Source organism: Oncorhynchus clarkii, chromosome 29 (genome assembly GCF_045791955.1).
Source record: "Oncorhynchus clarkii lewisi isolate Uvic-CL-2024 chromosome 29, UVic_Ocla_1.0, whole genome shotgun sequence".
Lineage (NCBI taxonomy): Eukaryota > Metazoa > Chordata > Actinopteri > Salmoniformes > Salmonidae > Oncorhynchus > Oncorhynchus clarkii.
This window is the reverse complement of record NC_092175.1, coordinates 43621117-43636003: the sequence shown is the minus strand read 5'-3', so window position 1 is coordinate 43636003 and position 14887 is coordinate 43621117. Positions and strand designations below refer to the sequence as shown.

At 37.7% G+C, this 14887-nt stretch overlaps 1 protein-coding gene across 1 annotated transcript in view; it reads right to left on the bottom strand.

The window, feature by feature from the left end:
• Positions 1-14887, bottom strand: part of LOC139388305 (listerin E3 ubiquitin protein ligase 1) — a 95898-nt gene that overhangs the window by 9863 nt on the left and 71148 nt on the right. The window contains exons 30-31 of the mRNA XM_071134905.1: positions 13542-13707; positions 12899-13119 (exon numbers count right to left, since the gene is read on the bottom strand). Coding sequence (XP_070991006.1) covers positions 12899-13119; positions 13542-13707 — 387 coding nt within the window. The remainder of the gene's footprint in view (positions 1-12898; positions 13120-13541; positions 13708-14887) is intronic.

The following is a 14887-nucleotide window of genomic DNA, read 5'->3' as shown; positions in this document are numbered from 1 at the left end:
TCCTGTTGCCTAGTCACTCTGTGAAAGTAACCATTTCTATTTATAGTTTATCCTGTTGCCTAGTCACTCTGTGAAAGTAACCATTTCTATTTATTGTTTATCCTGTTGCCTAGTCACTCTGTGAAAGTAACCATTTCTATTTATTGTTTATCCTGTTGCCTAGTCACTCTGTGAAAGTAACCATTTCTATTTATTGTTTATCCTGTTGCCTAGTCACTCTGTGAAAGTAACCATTTCTATTTATTGTTTATCCTGTTGCCTAGTCACTCTGTGAAAGTAACCATTTCTATTTATTGTTTATCCTGTTGCCTAGTCACTCTGTGAAAGTAACCATTTCTATTTATAGTTTATCCTGTTGCCTAGTCACTCTGTGAAAGTAACCATTTCTATTTATAGTTTATCCTGTTGCCTAGTCACTCTGTGAAAGTAACCATTTCTATTTATTGTTTATCCTGTTGCCTAGTCACTCTGTGAAAGTAACCATTTCTATTTATTGTTTATCCTGTTGCCTAGTCACTCTGTGAAAGTAACCATTTCTATTTATTGTTTATCCTGTTGCCTAGTCACTCTGTGAAAGTAACCATTTCTATTTATTGTTTATCCTGTTGCCTAGTCACTCTGTGAAAGTAACCATTTCTATTTATAGTTTATCCTGTTGCCTAGTCACTCTGTGAAAGTAACCATTTCTATTTATAGTTTATCCTGTTGCCTAGTCACTCTGTGAAAGTAACCATTTCTATTTATAGTTTATCCTGTTGCCTAGTCACTCTGTGAAAGTAACCATTTCTATTTATTGTTTATCCTGTTGCCTAGTCACTCTGTGAAAGTAACCATTTCTATTTAATGTTTATCCTGTTGCCTAGTCACTCTGTGAAAGTAACCATTTCTATTTATTGTTTATCCTGTTGCCTAGTCACTCTGTGAAAGTAACCATTTCTATTTATTGTTTATCCTGTTGCCTAGTCACTCTGTGAAAGTAACCATTTCTATTTATTGTTTATCCTGTTGCCTAGTCACTCTGTGAAAGTAACCATTTCTATTTATTGTTTATCCTGTTGCCTAGTCACTCTGTGAAAGTAACCATTTCTATTTATTGTTTATCCTGTTGCCTAGTCACTCTGTGAAAGTAACCATTTCTATTTATTGTTTATCCTGTTGCCTAGTCACTCTGTGAAAGTAACCATTTCTATTTATTGTTTATCCTGTTGCCTAGTCACTCTGTGAAAGTAACCATTTCTATTTATTGTTTATCCTGTTGCCTAGTCACTCTGTGAAAGTAACCATTTCTATTTATTGTTTTTCCTGTTGCCTAGTCACTCTGTGAAAGTAACCGTTTCTATTTATTGTTTATCCTGTTGCCTAGTCACTCTGTGAAAGTAACCGTTTCTATTTATTGTTTATCCTGTTGCCTAGTCACTCTGTGAAAGTAACCGTTTCTATTTATTGTTTATCCTGTTGCCTAGTCACTCTGTGAAAGTAACCGTTTCTATTTATTGTTTATCCTGTTGCCTAGTCACTCTGTGAAAGTAACCGTTTCTATTTATTGTTTATCCTGTTGCCTAGTCACTCTGTGAAAGTAACCATTTCTATTTATAGTTTATCCTGTTGCCTAGTCACTCTGTGAAAGTAACCATTTCTATTTATAGTTTATCCTGTTGCCTAGTCACTCTGTGAAAGTAACCATTTCTATTTATTGTTTATCCTGTTGCCTAGTCACTCTGTGAAAGTAACCATTTCTATTTATTGTTTATCCTGTTGCCTAGTCACTCTGTGAAAGTAACCATTTCTATTTATTGTTTATCCTGTTGCCTAGTCACTCTGTGAAAGTAACCATTTCTATTTATTGTTTATCCTGTTGCCTAGTCACTCTGTGAAAGTAACCATTTCTATTTATTGTTTTTCCTGTTGCCTAGTCACTCTGTGAAAGTAACCATTTCTATTTATTGTTTATCCTGTTGCCTAGTCACTCTGTGAAAGTAACCATTTCTATTTATTGTTTATCCTGTTGCCTAGTCACTCTGTGAAAGTAACCATTTCTATTTATTGTTTATCCTGTTGCCTAGTCACTCTGTGAAAGTAACCATTTCTATTTATTGTTTATCCTGTTGCCTAGTCACTCTGTGAAAGTAACCATTTCTATTTATTGTTTATCCTGTTGCCTAGTCACTCTGTGAAAGTAACCATTTCTATTTATTGTTTATCCTGTTGCCTAGTCACTCTGTGAAAGTAACCATTTCTATTTATTGTTTATCCTGTTGCCTAGTCACTCTGTGAAAGTAACCATTTCTATTTATTGTTTTTCCTGTTGCCTAGTCACTCTGTGAAAGTAACCATTTCTATTTATTGTTTATCCTGTTGCCTAGTCACTCTGTGAAAGTAACCATTTCTATTTATTGTTTATCCTGTTGCCTAGTCACTCTGTGAAAGTAACCATTTCTATTTATTGTTTATCCTGTTGCCTAGTCACTCTGTGAAAGTAACCATTTCTATTTATTGTTTATCCTGTTGCCTAGTCACTCTGTGAAAGTAACCATTTCTATTTATTGTTTATCCTGTTGCCTAGTCACTCTGTGAAAGTAACCATTTCTATTTATTGTTTATCCTGTTGCCTAGTCACTCTGTGAAAGTAACCATTTCTATTTATTGTTTATCCTGTTGCCTAGTCACTCTGTGAAAGTAACCATTTCTATTTATTGTTTATCCTGTTGCCTAGTCACTCTGTGAAAGTAACCATTTCTATTTATTGTTTATCCTGTTGCCTAGTCACTCTGTGAAAGTAACCATTTCTATTTATTGTTTATCCTGTTGCCTAGTCACTCTGTGAAAGTAACCATTTCTATTTATTGTTTATCCTGTTGCCTAGTCACTCTGTGAAAGTAACCATTTCTATTTATTGTTTATCCTGTTGCCTAGTCACTCTGTGAAAGTAACCATTTCTATTTATTGTTTATCCTGTTGCCTAGTCACTCTGTGAAAGTAACCATTTCTATTTATTGTTTATCCTGTTGCCTAGTCACTCTGTGAAAGTAACCATTTCTATTTATTGTTTATCCTGTTGCCTAGTCACTCTGTGAAAGTAACCATTTCTATTTATTGTTTATCCTGTTGCCTAGTCACTCTGTGAAAGTAACCATTTCTATTTATTGTTTATCCTGTTGCCTAGTCACTCTGTGAAAGTAACCATTTCTATTTATTGTTTATCCTGTTGCCTAGTCACTCTGTGAAAGTAACCATTTCTATTTATTGTTTATCCTGTTGCCTAGTCACTCTGTGAAAGTAACCATTTCTATTTATTGTTTATCCTGTTGCCTAGTCACTCTGTGAAAGTAACCATTTCTATGAAAGTAACCATTTCTATTTATTGTTTATCCTGTTGCCTAGTCACTCTGTGAAAGTAACCATTTCTATTTATTGTTTATCCTGTTGCCTAGTCACTCTGTGAAAGTAACCATTTCTATTTATTGTTTATCCTGTTGCCTAGTCACTCTGTGAAAGTAACCATTTCTATTTATTGTTTATCCTGTTGCCTAGTCACTCTGTGAAAGTAACCATTTCTATTTATTGTTTATCCTGTTGCCTAGTCACTCTGTGAAAGTAACCATTTCTATTTATTGTTTATCCTGTTGCCTAGTCACTCTGTGAAAGTAACCATTTCTATTTATTGTTTATCCTGTTGCCTAGTCACTCTGTGAAAGTAACCATTTCTATTTATTGTTTATCCTGTTGCCTAGTCACTCTGTGAAAGTAACCATTTCTATTTATTGTTTATCCTGTTGCCTAGTCACTCTGTGAAAGTAACCATTTCTATTTATTGTTTATCCTGTTGCCTAGTCACTCTGTGAAAGTAACCATTTCTATTTATTGTTTATCCTGTTGCCTAGTCACTCTGTGAAAGTAACCATTTCTATTTATTGTTTATCCTGTTGCCTAGTCACTCTGTGAAAGTAACCATTTCTATTTATTGTTTATCCTGTTGCCTAGTCACTCTGTGAAAGTAACCATTTCTATTTATTGTTTATCCTGTTGCCTAGTCACTCTGTGAAAGTAACCATTTCTATTTATTGTTTATCCTGTTGCCTAGTCACTCTGTGAAAGTAACCATTTCTATTTATTGTTTATCCTGTTGCCTAGTCACTCTGTGAAAGTAACCATTTCTATTTATTGTTTATCCTGTTGCCTAGTCACTCTGTGAAAGTAACCATTTCTATTTATTGTTTATCCTGTTGCCTAGTCACTCTGTGAAAGTAACCATTTCTATTTATTGTTTATCCTGTTGCCTAGTCACTCTGTGAAAGTAACCATTTCTATTTATTGTTTATCCTGTTGCCTAGTCACTCTGTGAAAGTAACCATTTCTATTTATTGTTTATCCTGTTGCCTAGTCACTCTGTGAAAGTAACCATTTCTATTTATTGTTTATCCTGTTGCCTAGTCACTCTGTGAAAGTAACCATTTCTATTTATTGTTTATCCTGTTGCCTAGTCACTCTGTGAAAGTAACCATTTCTATTTATTGTTTATCCTGTTGCCTAGTCACTCTGTGAAAGTAACCATTTCTATTTATTGTTTATCCTGTTGCCTAGTCACTCTGTGAAAGTAACCATTTCTATTTATTGTTTATCCTGTTGCCTAGTCACTCTGTGAAAGTAACCATTTCTATTTATTGTTTATCCTGTTGCCTAGTCACTCTGTGAAAGTAACCATTTCTATTTATTGTTTATCCTGTTGCCTAGTCACTCTGTGAAAGTAACCATTTCTATTTATTGTTTATCCTGTTGCCTAGTCACTCTGTGAAAGTAACCATTTCTATTTATTGTTTATCCTGTTGCCTAGTCACTCTGTGAAAGTAACCATTTCTATTTATTGTTTATCCTGTTGCCTAGTCACTCTGTGAAAGTAACCATTTCTATTTATTGTTTATCCTGTTGCCTAGTCACTCTGTGAAAGTAACCATTTCTATTTATTGTTTATCCTGTTGCCTAGTCACTCTGTGAAAGTAACCATTTCTATTTATTGTTTATCCTGTTGCCTAGTCACTCTGTGAAAGTAACCATTTCTATTTATTGTTTATCCTGTTGCCTAGTCACTCTGTGAAAGTAACCATTTCTATTTATTGTTTATCCTGTTGCCTAGTCACTCTGTGAAAGTAACCATTTCTATTTATTGTTTATCCTGTTGCCTAGTCACTCTGTGAAAGTAACCATTTCTATTTATTGTTTATCCTGTTGCCTAGTCACTCTGTGAAAGTAACCATTTCTATTTATTGTTTATCCTGTTGCCTAGTCACTCTGTGAAAGTAACCATTTCTATTTATTGTTTATCCTGTTGCCTAGTCACTCTGTGAAAGTAACCATTTCTATTTATTGTTTATCCTGTTGCCTAGTCACTCTGTGAAAGTAACCATTTCTATTTATTGTTTATCCTGTTGCCTAGTCACTCTGTGAAAGTAACCATTTCTATTTATTGTTTATCCTGTTGCCTAGTCACTCTGTGAAAGTAACCATTTCTATTTATTGTTTATCCTGTTGCCTAGTCACTCTGTGAAAGTAACCATTTCTATTTATTGTTTATCCTGTTGCCTAGTCACTCTGTGAAAGTAACCATTTCTATTTATTGTTTATCCTGTTGCCTAGTCACTCTGTGAAAGTAACCATTTCTATTTATTGTTTATCCTGTTGCCTAGTCACTCTGTGAAAGTAACCATTTCTATTTATTGTTTATCCTGTTGCCTAGTCACTCTGTGAAAGTAACCATTTCTATTTATTGTTTATCCTGTTGCCTAGTCACTCTGTGAAAGTAACCATTTCTATTTATTGTTTATCCTGTTGCCTAGTCACTCTGTGAAAGTAACCATTTCTATTTATTGTAACCATTTCTATTTATTGTTTATCCTGTTGCCTAGTCACTCTGTGAAAGTAACCATTTCTATTTATTGTTTATCCTGTTGCCTAGTCACTCTGTGAAAGTAACCATTTCTATTTATTGTTTATCCTGTTGCCTAGTCACTCTGTGAAAGTAACCATTTCTATTTATTGTTTATCCTGTTGCCTAGTCACTCTGTGAAAGTAACCATTTCTATTTATTGTTTATCCTGTTGCCTAGTCACTCTGTGAAAGTAACCATTTCTATTTATTGTTTATCCTGTTGCCTAGTCACTCTGTGAAAGTAACCATTTCTATTTATTGTTTATCCTGTTGCCTAGTCACTCTGTGAAAGTAACCATTTCTATTTATTGTTTATCCTGTTGCCTAGTCACTCTGTGAAAGTAACCATTTCTATTTATTGTTTATCCTGTTGCCTAGTCACTCTGTGAAAGTAACCATTTCTATTTATTGTTTATCCTGTTGCCTAGTCACTCTGTGAAAGTAACCATTTCTATTTATTGTTTATCCTGTTGCCTAGTCACTCTGTGAAAGTAACCATTTCTATTTATTGTTTATCCTGTTGCCTAGTCACTCTGTGAAAGTAACCATTTCTATTTATTGTTTATCCTGTTGCCTAGTCACTCTGTGAAAGTAACCATTTCTATTTATTGTAACCATTTCTATTTATTGTTTATCCTGTTGCCTAGTCACTCTGTGAAAGTAACCATTTCTATTTATTGTTTATCCTGTTGCCTAGTCACTCTGTGAAAGTAACCATTTCTATTTATTGTTTATCCTGTTGCCTAGTCACTCTGTGAAAGTAACCATTTCTATTTATTGTTTATCCTGTTGCCTAGTCACTCTGTGAAAGTAACCATTTCTATTTATTGTTTATCCTGTTGCCTAGTCACTCTGTGAAAGTAACCATTTCTATTTATTGTTTATCCTGTTGCCTAGTCACTCTGTGAAAGTAACCATTTCTATTTATTGTTTATCCTGTTGCCTAGTCACTCTGTGAAAGTAACCATTTCTATTTATTGTTTATCCTGTTGCCTAGTCACTCTGTGAAAGTAACCATTTCTATTTATTGTTTATCCTGTTGCCTAGTCACTCTGTGAAAGTAACCATTTCTATTTATTGTTTATCCTGTTGCCTAGTCACTCTGTGAAAGTAACCATTTCTATTTATTGTTTATCCTGTTGCCTAGTCACTCTGTGAAAGTAACCATTTCTATTTATTGTTTATCCTGTTGCCTAGTCACTCTGTGAAAGTAACCATTTCTATTTATTGTTTATCCTGTTGCCTAGTCACTCTGTGAAAGTAACCATTTCTATTTATTGTTTATCCTGTTGCCTAGTCACTCTGTGAAAGTAACCATTTCTATTTATTGTTTATCCTGTTGCCTAGTCACTCTGTGAAAGTAACCATTTCTATTTATTGTTTATCCTGTTGCCTAGTCACTCTGTGAAAGTAACCATTTCTATTTATTGTTTATCCTGTTGCCTAGTCACTCTGTGAAAGTAACCATTTCTATTTATTGTTTATCCTGTTGCCTAGTCACTCTGTGAAAGTAACCATTTCTATTTATTGTTTATCCTGTTGCCTAGTCACTCTGTGAAAGTAACCATTTCTATTTATTGTTTATCCTGTTGCCTAGTCACTCTGTGAAAGTAACCATTTCTATTTATTGTTTATCCTGTTGCCTAGTCACTCTGTGAAAGTAACCATTTCTATTTATTGTTTATCCTGTTGCCTAGTCACTCTGTGAAAGTAACCATTTCTATTTATTGTTTATCCTGTTGCCTAGTCACTCTGTGAAAGTAACCATTTCTATTTATTGTTTATCCTGTTGCCTAGTCACTCTGTGAAAGTAACCATTTCTATTTATTGTTTATCCTGTTGCCTAGTCACTCTGTGAAAGTAACCATTTCTATTTATTGTTTTTCCTGTTGCCTAGTCACTCTGTGAAAGTAACCATTTCTATTTATTGTTTATCCTGTTGCCTAGTCACTCTGTGAAAGTAACCATTTCTATTTATTGTTTATCCTGTTGCCTAGTCACTCTGTGAAAGTAACCATTTCTATTTATTGTTTATCCTGTTGCCTAGTCACTCTGTGAAAGTAACCATTTCTATTTATTGTTTATCCTGTTGCCTAGTCACTCTGTGAAAGTAACCATTTCTATTTATTGTTTATCCTGTTGCCTAGTCACTCTGTGAAAGTAACCATTTCTATTTATTGTTTATCCTGTTGCCTAGTCACTCTGTGAAAGTAACCATTTCTATTTATTGTTTATCCTGTTGCCTAGTCACTCTGTGAAAGTAACCATTTCTATTTATTGTTTATCCTGTTGCCTAGTCACTCTGTGAAAGTAACCATTTCTATTTATTGTTTATCCTGTTGCCTAGTCACTCTGTGAAAGTAACCATTTCTATTTATTGTTTATCCTGTTGCCTAGTCACTCTGTGAAATTAACCATTTCTATTTATTGTTTATCCTGTTGCCTAGTCACTCTGTGAAAGTAACCATTTCTATTTATTGTTTATCCTGTTGCCTAGTCACTCTGTGAAAGTAACCATTTCTATTTATTGTTTATCCTGTTGCCTAGTCACTCTGTGAAAGTAACCATTTCTATTTATTGTTTATCCTGTTGCCTAGTCACTCTGTGAAAGTAACCATTTCTATTTATTGTTTATCCTGTTGCCTAGTCACTCTGTGAAAGTAACCATTTCTATTTATTGTTTATCCTGTTGCCTAGTCACTCTGTGAAAGTAACCATTTCTATTTATTGTTTATCCTGTTGCCTAGTCACTCTGTGAAAGTAACCATTTCTATTTATTGTTTATCCTGTTGCCTAGTCACTCTGTGAAAGTAACCATTTCTATTTATTGTTTTTCCTGTTGCCTAGTCACTCTGTGAAAGTAACCATTTCTATTTATTGTTTATCCTGTTGCCTAGTCACTCTGTGAAAGTAACCATTTCTATTTATAGTTTATCCTGTTGCCTAGTCACTCTGTGAAAGTAACCATTTCTATTTATTGTTTATCCTGTTGCCTAGTCACTCTGTGAAAGTAACCATTTCTATTTATTGTTTATCCTGTTGCCTAGTCACTCTGTGAAAGTAACCATTTCTATTTATTGTTTATCCTGTTGCCTAGTCACTCTGTGAAAGTAACCATTTCTATTTATTGTTTATCCTGTTGCCTAGTCACTCTGTGAAAGTAACCATTTCTATTTATTGTTTATCCTGTTGCCTAGTCACTGTGAAAGTAACCATTTCTATTTATTGTTTATCCTGTTGCCTAGTCACTCTGTGAAAGTAACCATTTCTATTTATAGTTTATCCTGTTGCCTAGTCACTCTGTGAAAGTAACCATTTCTATTTATTGTTTATCCTGTTGCCTAGTCACTCTGTGAAAGTAACCATTTCTATTTATTGTTTATCCTGTTGCCTAGTCACTCTGTGAAAGTAACCATTTCTATTTATTGTTTATCCTGTTGCCTAGTCACTCTGTGAAAGTAACCATTTCTATTTATTGTTTATCCTGTTGCCTAGTCACTCTGTGAAAGTAACCATTTCTATTTATTGTTTATCCTGTTGCCTAGTCACTCTGTGAAAGTAACTATTTCTATTTATTGTTTATCCTGTTGCCTAGTCACTCTGTGAAAGTAACCATTTCTATTTATTGTTTATCCTGTTGCCTAGTCACTCTGTGAAAGTAACCATTTCTATTTATTGTTTTTCCTGTTGCCTAGTCACTCTGTGAAAGTAACCATTTCTATTTATTGTTTATCCTGTTGCCTAGTCACTCTGTGAAAGTAACCATTTCTATTTATTGTTTATCCTGTTGCCTAGTCACTCTGTGAAAGTAACTATTTCTATTTATTGTTTATCCTGTTGCCTAGTCACTCTGTGAAAGTAACCATTTCTATTTATTGTTTATCCTGTTGCCTAGTCACTCTGTGAAAGTAACCATTTCTATTTATTGTTTATCCTGTTGCCTAGTCACTCTGTGAAAGTAACCATTTCTATTTATTGTTTATCCTGTTGCCTAGTCACTCTGTGAAAGTAACCATTTCAATAGAATGTTCATGATGTCACTGCGACAACTGTTGATACGTTAGCCAGTTAGCTTGGGTTCTTGACTGCTGTTGTTAGGTCAGAATGGTCGAATCAGCCCTACTCCTCAGCCAGAGCGTCCAGACTTTACGAACAGATAATCTGATAACGCTCTGAATTGAGGAATGCTCAGAGAGGGAAACACTCTTGAATTTACGAACGGACAATCTGACAACGCTCTGAAATTACAAACATACGATCTGACAACGCTCTCAATTCACAAATGCCCATTGTACACTCTGGCACTCCAGATTAAATTTACAAACACACATATAGTATAAACCAGCCTTTAGTCTTGAAATCTTTGCTTGTTTAGTACCGTACTCTGTTTAGCACATGGCCTCACATGTGGATCCTTAAAGAGATGGGTGGGGCTCAGGCTTAGGAGGGTGTGAACGATGCTGAATGGGCGGGGCTCAGGCTTAGGAGGGTGTGAACGATGCTGAAGGAGGGTGTGAACGATGCTGAATGTGGTGTAGACAAAGAAGAGCTCTCCAGTAGGTGGACTAAAACATTCAAGGGTCATTTTCTCAAGTGGGGTTACAATTTTATCAACTGTCAAAGCAGAATTACTTTCCCAGTAAACGTATATCGTTTTCTTGCTCTGTCTTTTATCCAATGTCAAAAAACAATATATTTTTTAAAATGTTTCTACATAAGACCGAATCGAGCCAGTCGTTCACATATAGCAGTAAGAGGCAAGGGTTACCTAGCGGTGTAAACGCCCACTCAACCAGGGGTCTGGCAGCGTTTTGAGCTGTTTAAAGAGTTGAATATAGGAGACATGTGTGCTGAGGTGAGTTGAAATCACCACACTGTGTGAGTTTTTTTAAATCTCTTGTATGTCACTTCACCCAGTGTGCTTACAACGGGGACAGGGCAAATGTCACTAGGCAGCACGTTGTGCAATAACACATCTGGCGTGGGTCTGACGGGCCGTTTCATTTAGTATTCGTTGGGTGTCGGCTTAGGCCGCGATTGCATTTCCCCATAGTATATTATACCAAAGTTGACCGAATGAGAGGGAACGTAACGTTATGACAATAACTACTCTTCCTTGAAGGAGATGAAATGAGTTAGAGCGCCTGTTTAATGGCCCCCAATCCGGCCGTTCCTGGGCTTGGTGAAGAGCTGTTTTTAAATTGAAAGAATAAATCCGAACCTCAAACTTATCATCTGTGGAAAGCGGGGCTTCTAGGGAGCCGCGGATTTTCATTTGGCTTTGTCAGGCGTGTATCCTTCAACTGAAGTCATATTATGTTGTAGCTCGTTTCCCTCCTTCAGGGAACAGTAGTTACAGTGCCTTCAGTATTCATACCCCTTGACGTATTCCACATTTTGTTGTGTTACAGCCATAAGGGTAGGGTAGCCTAGTGGTTAGAGCATTGGACTAGTAACCGAAAGGTTGCAAGTTCAAATCCCCGAGCTGACAAGGTACAAAATCTGTCGTTCTGCCCCTGAACAGGCAGTTAACCCACTGTTCCTAGGCCGTCATTGAAAATAAGAATTTGTTCTTAACTGACTTGCCTAGTTAAATACAGGTAAAATAAATAAATAAAACACAAATTATTTATTGAAAATGATATACAGAAATAAAACATCAACAACAAGTCTTCACACCTTCGGCAGCGTTTTACAGCTTTTGTTGTCGTCGGTATGACAATCAGCTTTACACATCTGGATTCTTTCTCAAGCTCTGTTAAGTTAGATGGGGAAAGGCGGTGAACAGCAATCTTCAAGTCTTTCCACAGATTTTCAATGGGATTCAAGTCTGGGCTTTGGCTGGACCACTCCAAGGACTTTCAACATTCTTGCTCCGGGGTCATTGTCCTGTTGGAATGTGAATCCCGAGTCCAAGGTCGTTTGCATCAAGGATTTGCTTCTATTTGGCTCCATTCATTTTCCCCTCTATCCTTACCAGTCTCCCAGTCCCTGTTGATGAAAAGCATCCCCACAGCATGATGCTGCCACCACGATGCTTCACAGTAGGGATGGTGTTAGATGGGTGATGAGCTGTACCTGGTTTTCTCCAGACATAGCGCTTGCATGCATTCAGGCCAAATAGTTACATTTTTGTCTCCTCAGACCACAGAATCTTTTGCCTAATGATCGGTCTTTCACGTGCCTTTTTTTGTAAACTCCAGGAGTGCTGTCATGTGCCTTTTTCCTCAGGAGTGGCTTCCGTCTCTCCCATAAAGTCCAGATTGGTGAAGTACTTCGGAGACCATGTCATTTTGGCCGGTTCTCCCATTTCAGCCAAGGAACTCTGTAGTCAGTGTGGTCATTGGGTTCCTGGTCAGGTCACCTCCACGATCAGAGTCTTTCTTTCCCGGTTCTTCAGTTTGATTGGACGGCTGGCTAGTTTCTTACTTTTTCCAATTTCCCAGTGATGGAGACGACCACTGTGCTCTTGGAAACTTTTTTAAAAAACAACTCAAAAAAATGGTTGTATACCCCTTCCCCAGATATATGCCTCATCACAGTTCTCTCTCAGAGATCTACGGTCAGTTCCCTTGTGACTTCATGAGATGGTTTCTACTCCAGGTGTTTCTATATAAATCGTGCTCAAACAATAAAAAAATTGGCCTGCAGGTTCCTATCAAAGGAAATTAGATGAACCTGGGAGTCCATTTGTCATAGCAAAAAAAGGGGTGTGAATACTTATGTAAATTAGATATCTGTATTTCATTTTCATTTATCAAACATTTCTCAAAACATGTTTTCACTTTGTTATTACGAGAAAGAAAAAAAAAAAAACTGTACATTTTTATCCATTTTGAATTCAGGCAGTAAAAACAAAAATGTGGAATAAGTCAAGGGGGGTCTGAATACTTTCTGAAGGCTCCCTCTACCACACACACACACACACTCACTCCCTCCCTCCCTCCCTCCCTCCCTCCCTCCCTCCCTTACTCACAGTCATGCTGTCGAAGGTCTGTGTGCTGGCGTGTACAGAGGAGATCTCCTGAGCAGAGAGGACAGGCGAGACGTATCGTCCTGTGAACTTATCCACCGTGTGGCTAACTCTCTTCTCCTGACTGGTCCACCACAACCGAACCATGGCAGGCAGGTCCTGTACCGCACTGTAGTACACACAACACGCCAGGTGGGAGAGCTCATATTGGATACCGGACGACTCTGTGGAGAGAGACAGAGAGACAGAGAGAGAGACAGATAATTAGAGAAAGAGAGAGAGACAGAGAATTAGAGACAGAGAGACAGAGACAGAGAGACAGAGAGAGAGAGACAGAGAGACAGAGAGAGAGAGACAGAGAAAGAGACAGAGAGACAGAGACAGAGAGAAAGAGACAGAGAGAAAGAGACAGAGAGAAAGAGACAGAGAGAAAGAGACAAGAGAATTGGAGACAGAGAATTGGAGACAGAGACAGAGAGACAGAGACAGAGAGACAGAGAGAGAGACAGAAAGAGAGACAGAAAGAGAGACAGAAAGAGAGACAGAAAGAGAGACAGAAAGAGAGACAGGCGCGCGTGCGCGTGCGTGTGCGCGTGTGTGCGTGCGTGTGCGTGTGTGTGTGTGTGTGTGTGTGTGTGCTACCCACTGTTGACGTCCAGAGAGAGGCTCTCTGTGAAGAATGTCTTGGTCTCCTTGGAGACCGACTCCGCCCCCTGGCCGATGTAGGCGGGGTTTTCAGGCATCAGTCTGAACAGATGGAGGAGGAGCTTGTGGAGGGACTTCTTTAGATAGAGAGAGTACTGGACACGCAGCTAGAGAGAGAACACACAGGTCAGCTTCTTTAGATGGAGAGAGTACTGGACACGCAGCTAGAGAGAGAACACACAGGTCAGTTTATTTAGATAGAGAGAGTACTGGACACGCAGCTAGAGAGAGAACACACAGGTCAGCTTCTTTAGATAGAGAGAGTACTGGACACGCAGCTAGAGAGAGAACACACAGGTCAGCTTCTTTAGATAGAGAGAGTACTGGACACGCAGCTAGAGAGAGAACACACAGGTCAGTTTATTTAGATAGAGAGAGTACTGGACACGCAGCTAGAGAGAGAACACACAGGTCAGCTTCTTTAGATAGAGAGAGTACTGGACACGCAGCTAGAGAGAGAACACACAGGTCAGCTTCTTTAGATAGAGAGAGTACACAGGTTAGCATAGAACTCTTCTTTAGATAGAGACAGTAGACTGACACACTAATCCTTCCTTTGTCCTTGTTTCCTTGTTTCCTCCCTACTCAAAGCTCAACGGCGTTCAGAAAGAAGGGCCCTGGAACCTCTCGAGAAACGAGGAAAAAGACAATTGACAGTGAGTTTGAAGTTTTTCCGATTTTCAAGAGGACAAGGTGGAACGATACGACACTCACACCAGGGTTACGGTAATACTACCTATATGTACACAACTACCTCAATTACCCCTGCACATCGACTCATACCCTAAACTGTTTTCAAGTTTATAAACATAGAGATGGACTGTAAAATAGAGGCAGCCAAAGTCTGAATACAGTGAGGGTGAAAGACAGTAAACAAATAGATCTGTTGGGGAATACCTGGCGAGTTAGCTGGCTGGCTAGCTATCCTCGCTATAGACTTAGCTGGCTAGCTATCCTCGCTATAGACTTAGCTGGCTAGCTATCCTCGCTATAGATTTAGCTGGCTAGCTAACCTCGCTATAGATTTAGCTGGTTAGCTAGCCTCGCTATAGACTTAGCTGGCTAGCTAGCCTCGCTATAGACTTAGCTGGCTGGCTAGCCTCGCCGCTCATCTTTTTAAGTGGGAGAACTTGCACAATTGGTGGCTGACTAAATACTTTTTTGCCCCACTGTATACCCTGGCATTATGGAGACAGACCACCAGATATATCCTGGCATTATGGAGACAGACCACCAGATATATCCTGGCATTATGGAGACAGACCACCAGATATATCCTGGCATTAT